Source organism: Geotrypetes seraphini, chromosome 9, assembly GCF_902459505.1.
Source record: "Geotrypetes seraphini chromosome 9, aGeoSer1.1, whole genome shotgun sequence".
NCBI classification, from domain to species: Eukaryota; Metazoa; Chordata; class Amphibia; order Gymnophiona; family Dermophiidae; genus Geotrypetes; species Geotrypetes seraphini.
The window spans coordinates 45,598,875-45,617,432 of record NC_047092.1 but is presented as its reverse complement, the minus strand read 5'-3'; the positions used below and the strand labels follow the sequence as shown (position 1 = coordinate 45,617,432).

General features: G+C 44.4%; 1 protein-coding gene across 4 annotated transcripts in view; it reads left to right on the top strand.

Annotated features, from left to right (window-relative positions):
- Positions 1–18,558, top strand: part of TUBGCP6 (tubulin gamma complex associated protein 6) — a 103,259-nt gene that overhangs the window by 34,369 nt on the left and 50,332 nt on the right. For 3 of the 4 annotated variants that reach the window (XM_033959181.1, XM_033959180.1, XM_033959182.1), the window contains exons 15-17: positions 1,275–1,413; positions 1,960–2,076; positions 12,721–14,002. In XM_033959181.1, coding sequence (XP_033815072.1) covers positions 1,275–1,413; positions 1,960–2,076; positions 12,721–14,002 — 1,538 coding nt within the window. The remainder of the gene's footprint in view (positions 1–1,274; positions 1,414–1,959; positions 2,077–12,720; positions 14,003–18,558) is intronic. The other variant, XM_033959184.1, reaches the window with a different exon arrangement.

Here is an 18,558-nt window from a genome sequence, read left to right as displayed (position 1 = left end):
CTCCTGCTGCAGGGGGAGGGGTGTCATCGCCATTGCTGGGGATGGGTGTTGTGATGAAAGGGGAGAGAATGAGCATCTCTCCCGCTGCATCACAACAAGACTTTTTAGCAGTCTCTGACACTGCCATGCTGGGGTTTAAAACAGTGCAGTCACTGTACCAACGCCACTTTTAGAAAATGGATCAGCATTTTTAAGAATCCACCAGAAGGCTCATTTCAATGTTGAAGAGCCCATTTGCATGTCATTATTGGAGACTGCTAGAAATCTCACTAAAGATAGAAATAATCTGTTTTAATAATCCACCGCTAAAATGCGTGCAGGCTAAACCATTGGAAAACAGTTTAACGATGGGGTTAAAGTTTTGAGAATCTGGGCCTGAGTGGAGCTGGTAGGTGTGAATTGCTTGTTTGCTCTTTCCAAAAATACTAGAACTAGGGGATATGCAATAAATCTACAAAGTAGTACATTTAAACAAACTGGAGAAAATATTTCTTCTCTCAATGTATGATTAAGCTCTGGAATTTGTTGTCGGAGAATGTGGTGAAAGCAGTTAGTTTAGTAGGATTTAAAAAAGATTTGAATAACTTCTTAAAAGTCCATAAGCCATTATTAAGATGAACTTGGGGAAATCCACTGCTTATTCATAAAATCTGTTTTGCGCTTTGGTATCTTGCCAGGTACTTGTGACCCGAGTTGTCCACTGTTGAAAACAGTATACTGAGCTTGACTGACCTTCAGTCTTTCTCTGTATGGCAACTCTTATGTTCAATATGTATAAAATATTAAAGGGTTAGAAAATTTTAAAATATACTGTATATAAAAATATTAAGATATATACATGGGTACTTTGTAATAAAAGAATTTGAATAGAATTACATTAGTGGCAGTTAGAGAGCAGAGGCTGATTTATGGCTAGGCAGGAATGGACTTTGACAGCAGCTCCAGTGATTGTGAAGTAGGACCAGTGCCAGGCAGACATCTACAGTCTGTGACCTGAATATAGCTGGAACAGATCAAGAACAAGTATGTGATTATTTTTTAAAAAAATTTATATCCTTTTACAATTTATCTTGATCATTTTTAACCTGCTTGGAGCGGTAGGTGCAGCTCTGATTGCCTTATTGGGCAGACTAGATGCACCATGTGGGTCTTTATCAGCCGCTATATACTGTTACTATAACATGGTAGTTGAGAAGCAGCTTAGATTCAAAATGTCATTCTAGTCACTGGCATAAAACTAGTATACCTACAATAACTTAATATATTCTTCTTAGGCAAGAAATGATTGAACATTATAGTAAATTATCAGAAGAGGCAGCTCGCAAGGAACAGAAAGCTTTGTGGAAAATACAGCGGCATAAACTGGAAACGGCACGAATCAACTTCCTGATGGCAGATGAAAAACACATTCAGGTATTTTTATCCCTGGCACCTCCCCCCCCCCCCCCCCAAATTGTTTATTCGCTCAACAGGTAGTATGCCAGGCAACATTGGATTCTTCACTGGTTAAGTCCTGGAAAGCATCTCCCTACTGAGATTTATCATTGATGCCTCTCTTTTGTCTGTACAAAAATGGTGGACACCTTCCTTAATTCCTTTTCCACCTTCACAGTGTGACTTGAGCCCCTCCAGCTTCAAGGCTCAAATCCACATCTCCTAAGCCACAAGCCAGTCCCTTAGGGCTCCTTTTACGAAGCCACGTGACTTTTAATCACGTGCTAATCCCCGTGCTAGCCAGAAAACTACCGCCTGCTCAAGAGGAGACAGTAGCGGCTAGCGTGGCCTGCAGTTTAGCGCACGCTATTATGCGCGTTAAACTGCTAACCCGCCTTCGTAAAAGGAGCCCTTAGTATTTTTTCCTTTTAAACAGCAACAGAAATTTTGTTTGAAAAATTTTACATAGTAACACGATAAAGGGAATTTTTACTTTTGTTTTTGTTGTTTGTTTGTTTTTTTTAGGCTTTGCTTGAACAATTTCCAAAGAAGGATTACAGAGCAAAGCTGGATGTTCTTCCACGTTCCGAAAAACAAGGCATAATGACAAGTGTTGCTGTTGTAGACAGTGTAAGTTCTCAGGTTGGTTTATTTTCTCCTTGCTGTCACCATGTGAACTTTTCACCTTCTCATGTTATGAACTTTCCATTACTGACCCATTACTGTTACGAGAGCTTGGAGACTGCTTAATTTGTTTCTTTATGTGAAACTTGATTTTAATCTTTAGATTTGGATTTAGACAACTGGAAGTCAACAATGATTCTCAGCCTCCAGAAACAGTTGCTGATATGCAGATTCCTCTGTTGTTGGTTCTGATTTCCTGACAGAAATTACCTTGTGCTGGAGAGAATAAATACAGAATAGTCTTATTGAAACTGACTAGTAATGTTCCATGTATTGCAGATAGTAGAGATTTTTCAAGGCAATTACAAGAAATGTATACACATACCCCCTAATTCTACCATCTTGCTTGCTCAATTTTACACTTACAAGCTCATTTTCAAAAAAGATAGATGTCCAAAAGACAGCATAAACCAGCTCTTGGACATCTTACTAGTCAAAATGTCCAAGTGGGCATTTTCAAAACAGACATTCTAGATATCTTTCTGGGTGTTTTGTCTCCCGTGCATCCAAATCTTAAGAAGGCTTAGACGCTCATCATGGATAATCAAACCTCTACACTACATTGTCATACGGACTCCTAATATCTGAAAGATTAACCCCCTATTTTACAAAGGCGCATTAGCTGTTTTAGCACGCGCTAAATATTAGCGCACGCTAACGTGTCCATAGACTTATAATGTTAGCTAAAACACATAGCGCACCTTAGTAAAAGGAGCCCTAAATTAATTTATTGAATTAAAAATAAGTGTGTAAAGTGCTCAGTACCCTCACTACCTGCATTTGAGTCGCAAGAGTGAACAGCTAGGGACCATCGTCACACTATTATTGTCTCCGACCTTCCATTTTGCCTTAAAATCACAAGCTTTGCTTCCATCCACATCAAATATATATACGTTCATATATGTATTTATGCATATATGTGAATTATATAAAGGCACTTATCTGTTGCTTGATAAGACCAGGAAGGCCCCCCAAATGTTGCTCAGCAGGCTAGTGAATACCCTTTAAAGTGACATCCGGTGCATTATGGTGAGCTTATTTATTATGATACTAATCCGACATTATAATGCCGAGTCACATTTGGGAACCTTTCTGATCTTATCAAGCAACAAATATATGTATGTGTGTGATTTTAAGGCACAATGGAAGGTTAGGGACAATAATAGTGTGATGATGGTTCCTAGCTGTTCACTTTTGCGACTCAAATGCAGGTGGTTAGGGTACTGGGCACTTTACACACTTTAAATTAATTTATTGAATTAAAAATATCTATTTTTAGTGTCTCTCAAGACCAGCACAGAAACGGATGGTTTATGCTTCTCTGCCAGCAGGTGGAGACTGAGACACTGACTTATGGCTACAGTACATGTAGGCTGTGCAGTCCCTCTTACACTCTGACTTTTCTCAGTCTCCAGCAGGTGCAGTGGTTTGTTTGCAGTCTGTGCTGAGGTTTGTTAAGGCCTGTTGGATCTGGTTGAATCTTTCTTGTCCCTTTTGCTGTCAGGCCTGAGCTTCGGGGACCCTTTCAGGGGTCCTGCCAACCTCGGATGTGTCACACTCGGAAGGGTCGAGTCCCACCCCCACTCCCCAGGTTGTTTTCTGACTTTAGAGGAGCCTCAACTGAACACCTTGCCACCAATACCGGCACTGACTACAGTTTAGAGAGCCCTGTGCTGTAACTTGAGACAGTTGGTGACTTGTGTGAAGTTTGAAAAATAAGAGACACAAGAAAAAAAAGGAGTTTAACAAAAGCCTGAGGCTGCTGTTATACGGCGTTGTTGTGCATGGGTTTTTGGCGTTTTCTTTATAAGCGCTTCTAAAAAAAAGCCTGAAAAGTGTGTTGATTGTGGATGCTGATAGGTAGATGCTGCTGGTGTGTGCAAAATATCCCAGCCGCTTAGATGGGGACCTGGCCTCGGGTGCTGGTGTGTCGGGTTCTCTCTTACACGCTTGTGGCTAGTGCTTCTCATGGATGACAGTCTCTTCGATTGAGGAGCTCAATTCTCTGGAGACCAGAGCCATTCAGCTAACGGTGCAATTCCCGTCCTTGCTGAAGTTTCAAGTTTATTTGAATATTTGATTAAACACTTATCCTAAGGTACAAAGCGTTGTACAATAAAATTTAAAAATTTATGAGGTTACAGGAAGACAAACAATTTTAACAAACTTGACGTACATGACTTCTTAAGTCATTAAGAAACAATAGGAAGGGGGGTAGAACTACAATTTTTATAAAGAAAAGGTACATAAAAGGGAAACACAGTGGGGAGGGGGAAAGTTAAAAGTTGCTGGGCTTATATCGAATATTCAGTTAAAGGCGTCTTTAAAAAGAAAACATTTTAAACTGCTTTTAAACTTCTGCAGGTTTTGTTCAGATCTTAAGTATATAGGAAGAGAATTCCAGATCATTGGGGCGGTCACTGAAAATATAAAGGTACGACGAGTACCAATTATCCTCAAAGAGGGAACATTAAGGGTGTGTTGAGAAGTTGATCTAAGGGCTCTCGGGGGATCATATGGAATCAAAAGTCTGTCTATGAATGCTGGGGCGTTAGTTTGTATAGTTTTAAAAGTTAAGAGGGCAAGTCTGTTCGAATTCTCTCAGACATAGAAACATAGAAGATGACAGCAGAAAAGGGCTACAGCCCATCAAGTCTGCCCACTCTGCTTATCCACCCCCTGTCTATGCCCTAATGACCCAATTTTCTTATCTTGACCCTCGTAGGGATCCCACATGGGTATCCCATTTATTCTTAAAGTCTGGCATGCTGTCAGCCTCGATCACCTGCACTGGAAGCTTGTTCCAATGATCAACCACTCTCTCTGTGAAGAAATACTTTCTGGTGTCGCCATGAAATTTTACGCCCCTGAGTTTGAGCGGGTGCCCTCTTGTGGCTGAGGGTCCCTTGAGAAAGAAAATATCATCTTCCACTTCGACGCGTCCCGTGAGGTACTTAAATGTTTCAATCATGTCTCCCCTCTCCCTATGTTCCTCGAGAGTGTAGAGCTGCAATTTGTTCAGTCTCTCTTCATATGAGAGACCCTTGAGCCCCGAGATCATCCTAGTGGCTGTCCGCTGAACCGATTCAATTCTGCGCACATCTTTACTGTAATGTGGCCTCCAGAATTGCACACAGTACTCCAGATGAGGTCTCACCATGGCCTTGTACAACAGCATTATGACTTCAGGCTTTCAGCTGATGAAATTTCTATTGATACAACCCAATATCTGTCTTGCCTTAGATGAAGCCTTCTCCACTTGATTGGCAGTTTTCATGTCTGCACTGATGATTACTCCTAAATCTCGTTCTGCTGAAGTCCTAGTTAAAATTTCTCCGTTCAAGAAGTACGTCCTGCATGGATTTACGCTTCCGAGGTGCATGACCTTACATTTCTTAGCATTGAAGCCTAGCTGCCAGGTTGAGGACCAACTTTCCAATGTAAGCAGGTCCTGTGCCATATAATTCTGTAAACTGCATTCACTTACTATTTTACATAGTTTGGCATCATCGGCGAATAGTGTTATTTTACCTTGAAGCCCTTGAGTCAGATCCCCTATGAATATGTTGAAAAGGAGTGGACCCAGGACCGAGCCCTGCGGCACTCCACTGGTCACCTCCGATGTTTTAGAGAGGGTACCATTAACCACCACTCTCTGAAGTCTGCCACTCAGCCAATCATTGACCCATGCAGTTAGTGTCTCTCCTAACCCTATCAATTCCATCTTGCTTAGCAGCCTGCGGTGTGGGACACTCAAAAGCTTTACTGAAGTCCAGGTACACGACGTCCAAAGACTCTCCCAAGTCCAACTTTCTTGTTACCCAGTCAAAGAAGCTGATGAGTTTGGATTGGCAGGACCTACCCCTGGTGAATCCATGCTGACTGGGATCCCGAAGATTCCCTTCATTCAAGATCGTGTCCAATTTGCTTTTAATTAGTGTTTCCATGAGTTTGCACACTATTGATGTGAGACTCACCGGTCTATAATTCGCAGCCTCTGCCCTGCAACCCTTTTTATGCAGAGGAACGACATTAGCTAATTTCCAGTCCAGGGGAACCTTCCCCTTACTTAGGGAGAGATTGAATAGCTCAGCCAACGGTTTCGCCAGGACATTGCTCAATTCTCTGAGCACTCTTGGGTGCAAATTGTCTGGTCCCATGGCTTTGTTCACCTTGAGTCTTGCCAGTTCACTGTAAACGTCACCTGGTGGGAACTCAAAATTCTGAAACGGGTCTTCTGTGCTTTGTGTTGCCTTCAACTGCGGACCGTGTCCCGGTGCCTCACAGGTGAAGACTGAGCAGAAGTATTCATTCAGTAGTTCGGCTTTATCGGAATCTGCTTCCACGTAACTTCCGTCCGGTCTTCTAAGGCGTACTATCCCGCCTGTGTTCCTTTTTCTGTCACTAATATACCTGAAGAAGGATTTGTCCCCCTTTTTAATGTTTTTTACCAGAATTTCTTCCACTCAAAGTTTTGCCTCCCTAACTGTCATTTTGACTGCTGTAGACCTGGTCCTATATTCTACCTTTCCCTCTCTTTTCTCCGTACGCTTGTAGGAGAGAAACACTTTTTTCTTCTCCTTAATGAGGTGCGAGATCTCCGCGGTGAACCATTGGGGTTTATTGTTTCTTTGTCGTTTATTTACTGATTTTATGAAGCGGCTAGTTGCTTCATGTATGGTTGATTTCAGTGTTAACCACTTAGCTTCTACATCATCGGTCTCTGCTTGGTCCTGCAGCATCCGATGAACGAAATCTCCCATGCATGCGAAGTCTGTGCCCCGGAAATTGAGTACCTTTGTTTTCGTGTTTGATCTAGGGAAGCCTTTCCTAAGGTTGAACCATACTATGTTGTGGTCGCTGGAGGCTAGCGTATCTCCTACTGAGACCTTTGAGAAGCTTTTCCCGTTGGTGTGTGCCAGGTCGAGGATCGCCTGGGCCCTAGTGGGCTCCGTTACCATTTGTTTGAGATGTGCTCCCTTTATGGAGGTTAAGAGCCTCCTGCTACCGCTGGTTGTCGCTGAAAATTAGTTCCAGTCTGCATCAGGCATATTGAAGTCCCCTAGCAGTACAGCTTCTCCTCGTAGAGTGATATTCTCTATGTCTTCAATTAATTCTGCGTCCATGTCTTCCAGTTGTCTTGGGGGTCTGTATACCACACCTAGATACAGGCCTTTTTTCTCTGCCTCTTGCCAGGTTTACCCAGAGGGACTCCCCGGTGTACTTGACATCTGTGATCCTGGTGGTTTTGATGTCCTCTTTAATATATAGAGCAACCCCCCCTCCTAACCTGCCCTCTCTGTCCTGACGAAGTAGATTGTAGCCCGGTATAGCCATATCCCACCCATGTGAGTCCGTGAACCAAGTTTCAGATATTACCACCACATCTAGGTCGGCATTCCTTATTTCAGCCTCCAATTCTAGAATTTTGTTACCTAAACTGTGTGCATTGACATACATGGCCCTCCATATCTTGTGTTTGCTAAGTCCCTGTGAGGCGTATCCTACCCGAGTCGGTGTGACTCCTAAAGAACTGTTTGCAATGTGGGTACTTACCTTGGACATGGAAGCGGAGTTTCGACTCACCTCATCAGGATAATTCCTTTCTGCACTAATATGTGAATGGGTACCCTCCCCCGACTTACCTAGTTTAAGGCTCTGTGAAGCAGGTGGGCTAGTCGGTGTCCGAAGACGTTCTTACCCCTACTGGTCAGATGGAGTCCGTCTGGTCCCTGAAGTCCTTGTAGCGCTTCCTCATGGTTTAGGAATCCGAAGTTCATATCCCAGCACCATCCCTGTAGCCACTCATTCGTCCTCAAGATACGTTCATCTCTGGCTCTTCCCTTGCTTCTAACTGGGAGGATCGATGAGAAAACCACCTGCGCTCCTGTCCACTTCAGCCTCACCCAGTGCTCCAAAGTTTCTGGTGATGGTCTCCGGTGTGTTCCTGGCAGTGTCGTTGGTTCCTATGTGGACAAGAAGCATAGGAAAGTGGTCTCGGGGCGTGAGTAGTCTATCCAGACTGGCGGTGACATCTCGTATCCTGGCTCCAGGCAGACAGCTGACCTCCCTAGATTGCATATCCGGTCTGCAAATTGGTCCCTCGGTGCCCCTCAGCATGGAATCCCCGATGACTATTATTCTGCGCTTCTTTGGGAGGAGCCGGTCAGTTAGGCCTGCTCCTGTTCCTGCTCCTGTTCCTCATCGGCAGTTCCTTCCTGAAGAATCTGGAATCTGTTCCGCAGGGTGAGTTAAGGGGTTGAGGTATAGCTGCCCTGTTTGTAAGAAGAAGGAGAAGATGAAGAGATTGAAAAAGGGGGGGGGGTCTCCTATGTTTGCCCGTGGAGGAGGTCACCAGCTGCCAGGAGTCAGTGCCGCTAGCCATTTCCTGTATCCCAATTGTTGGTTTCAAAGCTGATGATTTGGGCGTCTCGAGGATGGACTTGTCATGGGCCTGCTCGGTAATTTGGGACAGCTCCTGGATGACTCCGTCGATGTAGGCCTTGTCCTCTCGGATGCTTCTCAGGCATATCACCTCCTCCCTGAGGCTCCTTAGTTCCTGCATGAGATCTGCATCCAGCTTCGCGGCCTCCTCTGTCTGTGTAGAGACTGTAGTGTAGTGCTGGGGGATGGTCTCGGTCTGCACAGAAACCTCTGTCCACCGTCCTGGGTCCTCCTCCTTCTGCACGCAGTCCGTGGTCGCTTCCTGGATCCCCATAGCGAATACTGGTCTTGATTGTAGACTTCGCGCTTCTTGTCCTCCCTGCCATTGCTGAGTTGTAATTGAGGTCTGCCTGTCAGTAAGGTAGAGAATTAGGAAAATTAGAAAAATCTGTCTGTGAGCAGGTGTGAGATTTTGAAAGATTAGGGTGTCTAAGAGTTGGAAGATTGGGGTATCTAATGCTTGAAAGATAAGGGTGTCTGAGAGTTTGAGATGTCTGAGAGGGTTGCTATCTGTGAGTTAGTATGAGAGCCTGTACGATTAGGGTGAAGGGATAATGTGTTTGAGAGGTCCGCTTGTTGCCCTTGTCTTGTGTAGTTTGGCTCTTCTTAAGGCTCTTCGCAAAGGCGCTCGTCCCCTTTTATGGGGGAGTTTGGCTGGTGACGTCAGGGGTGGGCGGAGTTAGCTCTCGCCTCTTCCCCTGCTAGCACCGCCTTCTCTGCTCCTCTCTCTGCTTCTTCCTGCTAGCACACTCTCCGCTCACTGTTCTGCCATGTGCTCAGGACTAGGCACAGCTCCTACAGTCTCCCTTCGGCCACAGTGGTGGCCTATGCCAATCATCAGGGGGGCACTTGGAGTCCTCTGGTGGTACTGAAGACCTCTCCACTCATGGAATGGGCGGAGGCTCATCTTCAGGACATCTTGGCTTCCCACATTGCCGGTGTGGACATTGTCCAGGCAAATTTTCTAAGTCCTTCTGCGCTGGATCTCGGCGAGTGGCGTTTCAGGCTGGAATACTTTGAGTTAATTGTTCAGGCCTGCAGTCGTCCAATCATGGATCTCCTGATCACGAGGGTCAATGCCAAAGCACTGAGTTTCTGCAGTCAGCGCAGAGAGTCCTATGCCGAGGGGCTGGATGCTTTAGTGTAAGCTTGGCTGGCATGCTGTATGTCTTTCCTCCCTGGCCTCTGATGGGCAGAGTTCTTTTTTGGATTGCCTGGCATGTGGGCCTCGTGATCCTGGTGGCACCAGATTAGCCCATCACTCGTGTTATATGGATCTGGTTCACCTGCTAGTGGCAGATCCTCTCCTGCTATCCCTCTTACCTGATCTTCTGTCTCAGGGTCCCATTCCAATGTTCGATCTGGGTCCCTTTTTGGTCTGGAGTTTTTGCAGGAGGGCCTGGAGTGAGGACTTGCCTGGTCTTCCCTTTGAGTGCAGATTGCCACTTTGTCTTCCTTTCGCGGTCTTTTGCTTAGTAAGCCTTTGGCCTCTTCGGATGTGATTTGTTTCTTGAGAGCTGTGAAATTACTATGGCCTCTAATGCAGCCATCAGTTCCTTCCTGAGATCTCCATTTAGTTCTCTTTGGGTTCGTTCGTCTTCCGTTCGAGCCTCTTGGCACCTGTAAGTTGAAGGACATGACTCTTAAGGTGTGTTTTTTGGGGGGGTTTTTTGTGGCCATTACTTCCGTGAGACATGCTTAAGAACTGCAGGCTTTTTCGTGTAGGCTTCTCTTCCTGGAGTTCTCTAGGGAGTGGGTCGTGCTTCAGCTAGTTCCTTCCTTTCTGCCGACACTGGTTTCACTATTTCATGTCAACTAGGCTGTGATCCTCCCGGTTTTGGTTAGTCATGGGGATCTTTGGAATAGAGGCAGTTGCGCAAGTTGGATGTCCAGAGGGTCCTTCGCTCTTATGTTCAGCGGATCCAGGAGTTCCACTAGTTGGATCATCTTTTTGTCCGCTTAGCAGGCCTCGTAATGGGGATGGTGCTTCCAAGGTTACCATTGCGCGCTGGATCAAGGAGGCTATCGCTTTGGCATATCTTCTCCAAAAAAAGCCTGTTCCTGAATTTCTAATGGCTCATTCCACTCGGTGTTAAGCAGCTTCTTGGACTGAGTCTTCTCTTGTGCCTCCGGTGGATATATGTAAAGCTGTGGTTTGGTCTTCTCTCCATTCTTTGCTCAACATTACCATGAGGACGGTCAGGTGCGTCAGGACGCGGTGTTAAGTGAGCGTGTGCTTGTGGCAGCCCTTAGGGGGTCCCACCCATTATGGGTACTGCTTTGGTATATCACATCCATTTCTGTGCCGGTCTGGAGGGTCGCTAAAGAAGGAGAAATTAGGTCTTTACCTGCTAATTTTCTTTCTTTTAGTCCCTCCAGACTGGCATAGATCCCACCCTGTCATTCTATTCAGTGTGTTTTGTGAAGAAGTATGGGTTTTTCTGCTGGTTTTTTGTTGGTGGTGGTGGTTTTTGGGGAGTTTAAAGAGCAGTGGCATTTGGTTTGGCTGGTTTAGCTGACAAACTGTGGAACATTTCTGGAACTTTCCTGTTCTAATCCATATCCAACAGTGTTTATCTTTGTCTTTTCCATGTACGTGTGGAGTTGGGATGTTATTGTTTTCAGCCTAGTGATTTTCTGCTTCTGAGTGTAAAAGAGGGACTGCACAGCCTACTTGTACTGTGGCCAAAAGTCAATGTCTAAGCTCCACCTGCTGGCAGAGGAGCATAAATCATCTGTTTCTGTGCCGGTCTGGAGTGACTAAAAGAAAGAAAAATAGCAGGTAAGGACCTAATTTCTCCTTCAGACTTTAGGAGTCTGTATGAGAATGTAGTGTAGTGATATTTCCTTTTCGTACTGGCAGTTAATAATTTATGCTCCTTAGATTCTTGGTTGAATAATTGAATAATTCAAACTTTTAACAAAAGGTCCTGGGCTTTTTTTAATTTTTTTTTTTTAAGACATTTGAAGCTAGACCTGTTTTAACAGCATCTAAATGCTAAAAAGGTGCCCAAACTGACCAGATGACCCTTACTCCTCCCAGTGGTCACTGACCCCTCCCACCACCCAATGATGTAAAAAAATAAAAAAGTACATTCTAGCCTATATTACCAGGGGTTGCTGAAATGTTCTCAGCCCAAGTAGCTTCAGATGTAAACACAGACATTTGAGCCCAGAAAACCCTATACACTTTCTCCTTCTTGCCTTTGAAGCAGCAGAGCCGTTTTTGACAACCTCCTCTCCTACCTCCCTCCCTCACTTATCAGAAGCAGTAGCAGCAGCCAGTGAATAGAGGCAGCAATGTAAACAGGCAAGCCTTGGCAGGGCCTTTCCTCTGCCACATCACTTTCGACACAGCAGAGGAAAGGCCCTGCTGGGGCTGGTCAGAAGCAGCCTGTTTATGGTGCTGTCTCTGCTCACCAGCTGCCAATACTGCTTTGGGTAGGAGAGGGAAGGGTTTGCCAGGACTGGCTGCTGCTACTTTGGGGGCTGGAAGGAGGGAGATTTGTGGCTGCTGCTGATGCTATGGGAGAGCTCCAAGTAAGTAAGGGGAGCCAGACTTGCAGCTGAGGGAGGGAGGACAGACTTGGGGGGTGGTGGACCAAAAGTGGGGGGAGGAAGAAGGGACATGGATACTGGTCCTGCAGGGTGAAGGAGAGGGGAGATGGATGAATACTGGCCCTGTAAGTAGGGAGAAAAGAGGGGGAGAAAAAGTGACCAGAAAGAAGGGAAGAACAGATGCTGGACCTTCAAGTGGAGGTGGGGGATGATATAATGAGGTGGGAAGGGATACAAAACTATTTTTACAGTAACTCTCAAAAGTAACTCTCAAGCAACCAGAAACTAGAGTTATCTGGCATCTACCAATCTCCATGGGTGCCGGATAACTGAGAGTTTGTTGTACTGTTATTTCAGCTGCCCCAGATTTGGTCCAACCTTGTTGCTCCTTTTATGTAGGGTTATTGTGCTCTTATCCTGCCTTTTCAAGCTTTATGGGTAATCCTGAAAATGTTATGGATCAGAGAGATGGGGCAACACAGGGGTTCATCTGAAAAAAAAATTCAGCATAAAGAATTACCAAAATGTTTATTTTTTAAAAAATACATTGTTTTGAATGTAGTATGTTGAGGGTTTTTTTTTCTTGTGTTTTTTTTTAAGGCACAACCTCATGAAACTTCATCTGCAGATGAGAGTGTTTGTAGAGCAGATACTGAATTTATACTGGAAAGTGTGCCTCATACTGATGATTTACTGAAATTGGTGACATCAGAAAGTTCCTACTCCCCTTTGAATTCAGAACAGTGTGATACAGATAGAAGTCCATCAGATAGCACTCACCAGTCACCTCAGTCTACTCTTTGCCTGCTTGATGTGAATATTGAGGATTTCCTGCCCAAGTTAAAACAAGATGAAGCACATATTGTAACCAACATGCAGAATTCTACAGTAGAAAAGGCACTGAAGGATATCGACTCTGACCTTTCTCGGGCTACAGAAACAAGCAAGAGTCAACCTGTTATACAAGGCACAGATACACAATCACATCAACAAGAGGAGTATGACTTTAAAACTGTTCTTAGGCCATCTGTCTTTTCACAAGCAACTCAAGGACACATAAGAGTTGGAGAAAGTGTTTTTGAGGTACAGTCTGCAAGACCTCGGTGGAATATTCACGGTCATGCCTCTGATTCAAGTATTAAAATCGGCACATTTGTTCCAGAGGCAGAACATCAACAGCCACAAACAAGCCAATATGGACACTCATCAGATTCACACATCAAACTTGGAGAATACTCCTCAAATGTTGAACCCAACAGGCCACGATGGAATCATCATGGGCATGTTTCTGCATCACATATTAAAGTTGGGGAATATATTTCCAACATAGAGCCCTCAAGGCCTAGGTGGAATGTTCCTAGAAGTACATCACAGTCCCACATTCAGATTGGTGAAAATGTGTCTGATGTGGAGCCTTCAAGACCTAGATGGAACATCCACGGGCATGCATCTGATTCAAATATCAAAATTGGCGAAAATGTATCTGAAGTTGAATCATCTAGACCTCGCTGCAACATTCATGGGCATGTTTCACAGTCCCATATTAAAATTGGAGAACTGATTTCTGATGCAGAGACTTTAAAACCTCGTTGGACTCCCTTTGGCCATGTGTCACAGTCTAGCATCAAAATTGGGGATTGGACACCTTCTGTAGAAGTGGATGTGAAACCACATCATAAAACAAATTCTGGTTCCTGGTCTAAGTCTTCTGTTCAAAACTTGCTATACTCTGATAAATCAGCCCCTGTCAATGAAACTGCCAGCAGCAGCAAAGCAGCCGAGCATGTGAAAGGGCCTCGGCCACTTGTATGTTCAGACAGCAGTGCTGCAGCCCATCTACTTTCTAATAAAGAAGATAAAGAGCCAGAGTACGACAAACAAGGTCAGAATAAAAAAAAAGATTCATCAAACAAAAATAGTTGAGGCAGTTTGTCAATTGAGACATCTTTTATCATTTTCATTTACGGTTCTTGTTTGTCAGGTTTCCTACTTCCTGGGATGGGAGAAGCAGAAAAATGTTTTGGGTCACTGTGGAGATACAAACTGCTGTGACTTGTATAGAGTAGTTTTTATGTTGCTGTGGATTCTCTTGGCCACATCAGTTTCCTTCAGCGTATGAATGGGAGGGTTAAAATACAGTATGTTGGAAAAACAAGGGCTGACTATGTATAATGCTTGAAAAGTACTCTGTTTTGGTCATCTCCTCCTAGGCAACATATTTTTGCTCATACTAGACAATGATGATATAACATGGGAAAGAGTCCAAAGTGAAGAATTGAGATTGCTGGAAGTTGGTGTAAGGGGGGAAGTAGAGAAAAATGCATGCTTTTGAAAATTGCCCCTCAAATATCCTCCAGATTCTATATATAAGAACATAAGAATAGCCATGCTGGATCAGACCAATGGTCCATCTAGCCCATTTTACAGTAGCCAATCCATGTCACCAGTACCTGATAAGAATCTAAATAGTAGCAACATTCTATGTTACTGATTCAGGGCAATCAGTAGCTTCCCCTGTGTCCATCTCAATAGCAGATTATGGACTTCTCCTCCAGGAACTTGTCCAAACCTTTTTTTAAAACCAACTACGTTAGCCTTTCTTACCACATCCTCTGGCAACACATTCCGGAGCTTAACTATTCTCTGAGTGGAAAAAATATTTCCTTCTATTGGTTTTAAAAGTATTTCCCTGTAACTTTATCAAGTGTCCCCTAGTATTTGTCATTTTTGATGGAGTAAAACAGGGGTGTCCAAAGTCCCTCCTCGAGGGCCGAATCCAGTCGGGTTTTCGGGATTTCCCCCAATGAATATGCATGAGATCTATGTGCATGTACTGCTTTCAATGCCTATTCATTGGGGAAATCCCAAAAACCCGACTGGATTCTGCCCTCGAGGAGGGGACTTTGGACACCTCTGGAGTAAAAAATCGATTCATTTCTACCAGTTCTGCACCACTCAGGATTTTGTAGACTTCAATCATATCTCCCCTAAGCTGTCTCTAATCCAAGCTGAAGAGCCCTAACCTCTTCAGACTTTCCTCATACAAGAGGAGTTCCATCCCTTTTATCATCTTGATCGCTCTTCAATGAACCTTTCTAATTCCACTATATCTTTTTTGGGATACTGCGACCAGAATTGAACGTAATACTCAAGATGAGGTCACACCATAGAGCAATACAGAGGCATTATAACATTCTTACTCTTATTTATCATCCCTTTTCTAATAATTCCTAGCATCTTGTTTGCTTACATGAGCGAAAGGTTTCAGCATATTGTCTACAATGACACCCAGATCTTTTTCTTGGGCATCTGGTAACTGTGATTTGAAAATGGATTGGCATATATGAATTGGAAACTGAACATTGTGATGAATGAAACTGTGTATGAATATTAAGAGTGGAACTGATTCTCTTCTTGAAGGCTGATATCCTGGGACTTTTAAGTAGAACATTGGAGGGTGGTTTTTTTGTTTTGTTTTGTTTTTTTTAATTGCTTGATATGTGACAAAGTGGAGATTTTTTAACCCATGAAGATTAACAGTTTTTTTTTCTTTTCTTTTTGTTTGGGTTTTGGCTTTGTCCCTGCTGGATGGGCTTGGGAGAGGGGTTCCAGTGAATATATAGAGTTTGTAGTGGTTAATTATTCAGTGATTTATGGTACTCTCTGCTATAAATTTTGATAGTTGAAATCACCCATTATTATACTGTGTCCCAATTTGCGAGCTTTCCTAATCTCTGTAAACATTTCTTCATCTGTCTGGAGGAACGGTACTATTCCTTCACTTCACATAAGGAATTTCTATTGTTTCCACACTGCTATCTATATCATGCAGAATGTTTATTTTGTTTAATTTAATTCCTTCTTTAACATATAGCACAACTCCCCCCCCCCCCTCCAATTTGATCTACTTCTATCATTGCAATATAATTTCTGTTACGTCCCTTCCAGATTCTAGGTGTTCAGTCCCAACCTGCAGTCTAGGAATTGCAGAAATTCACAATTTTATGAACACATGCTCTACCCCCTTAGCCTGAGAGCTAGGAAACATATCCAGTTAAGTCCTAAAGCCAAGCAACATACCTGAACAAATCCATGACTAGGAGGTACGGGGGAGAATCCCCATCAACAGAAGTAATTCATGAACTGCTTGGCTCTGCAAAATATCAACAAGTGATAAACAGGCACAAAGGCAACTCAGAAAAACATTGAGGAACAATGTAGAACTAACCTACAGTGTGCAGCAAGCACTTCAAGAAAGACCTTCAGTAATGTGCATACTCGCATAAACTCCCCACAGGATCTGCTAACTGGAAAATCTTTTAACTCTGTAATGAGAATAACCGAGGCAGAAAGGAACAAGCTACTCCAAACAACTGAGTGAATACAGAGAGGGCGTGTCATTTTGAATCCTCCAGGGACTAACAGAAAGAAGATTATCGAAGGTATAAACCTAATCTTCCATTCTGTTATATCCCTTCTGAATTCCATACGCTAGGTGATGTACCAAAGCCACGGTAGCTGGGGAAAGACAGATGACCCTGCCCTCAAACCTGAGGTCCTGAAACAGCATCAGAATACATCACCACAACCACTCGGCAAAACCAGGTAAAAGTATGATGAGGACCAAGAAGCCACCCTGAAAATTTCATCAGGATGAATTGCGTGAGATTCCGCCCACAACACAGCCACACTTCTCGTCGAATGTGCTTTAAGTGAGATCGGCAGCTGCTTACCACAGGTGATGTAAGTCACAGAAATGGCCATTCTAATCCATTGAGCAATCGAGGATTCGGACGCCGGCCTACCACTGTGAGGAGCAGCAGTTAGAACAAAAACGTGATCAGACAGCCTGAACTCAATAGTCCTTTCCAAATAATGGAGCAAGACCCTCCAGGCATCCAATTTGCGTAAGATCTGATATTTGCGCTCTGAACCTGTTGGATGAAATGGAGGCAGCCTAACCTCCTGGTTGACATGGAAAGCTGAGACCACTTTCGGCAAGAAGGAAGGTACAGTACAGAGGAAAACACTCGTGTCCATAATATGGAGAAAGGGTTCCCTGCACAAAAGAGCATACAGCTCCAAAATACACCATGCTGAGACAATGGCGACCAGAAAGACCATCTTGATCATTAGGTCCAGAAGAGCAGCATCCTTCAGTGGTTCAAAAGGGGCCTCTCTAAGGCCTTGCAAAACGATGGTAAGATTCCATGAAGGGAAAGGAAGACGCAAGAGAAGATGCAGGCGAAGTGCCCCCTCATACACCTGGTGATGAGCAGTAAGTGAACTAGCGCTCGAAAACACAAAAGGCCTACAACCTAAACTTTCAGAGAGGCCACGGCCAGACCTTTGTCTAAACCCTCCTGAATGAAAGCCAGGGCTACCAAAATGGGAGTCTTCTCAGGCTCTACCTGATCCCAAGCACACCACTGGAAAAACCTTCCAGGATTTGGCATAAGAAGCCAATGTAGAAGGTTTCTTTGAGAGCAAAAGAGTCACAATAAATACTTCCGAATAACCGTGCTTCATCAAGTCTGAGAGCTCAAGAGCCATGCTATAAGACCAAAATGCCATGGGTTCTCCATGGGCACCGGTACCTGACTTAGAAGATATTGATGAAGAGGGAGCCGGAGCTTCTCGTCCCGCTAAAACATAGAAACATGATAGCAGATAAAGGCCAAATGGCCCATTTAATCTACCCATTCACAGTAACCATTATCTCTTTCTCTGTCCGAGATAAGATGTATGAGGCCAGTCCGGAGCTACTAGAAACACCAAGCCAGGATCCGACCAACCAGAGGCCACAGAGGAAACATCATACAGGAACATGTGAACCAGCCAGGACTAAACCAAGGCACCTGGCCCTAGATTCCATGCTGTTCATCGACCGAAAAAGCACCCGGCCTTCGAGATCTTTGCCGAAGCCAACAAGACCCTCTGGGCCTAGCTTCGACTCTTGTAAGATCAGTCGGAACGCCTCCTGCGAGAGGGACTATGCTCCTGAGTCCAGGAACTTTTCGGTCAAGGAAGACTGCCTGAACATTGTTGATTCTGACCCCATGGGCTGCTGAGAAAGACAGAAGATGTGCTTCCGCCCAGAGGAACACTGATGATCGTTCTGGCCCAAGAGAGCAAGCACTAGAGCTCCCTTGTGATGTAAATATGCCACCGCTGTGGCAAAGAAACTTGCACCACTGGTCCTTTCTGATGGGGCTGGAGAGCAAGTTGTGCCCACCGAATTTCCCGAAGCTCCAGACGATTGGTCAACCAACATTGCAGACCAGGAGTCCACTGCTCCTGAACAGAGCAGGCCCCGCAGTGAGCCCACAACCCAACATGGAGTCATCCACTCGGAAATCCAAAGAAGCCCTGTCTAAGAGCCTCCCCCCGAAGCCACCAGCTCAAGTTACTGCTAGCTGGCTCCATCCAGGGGAGCAA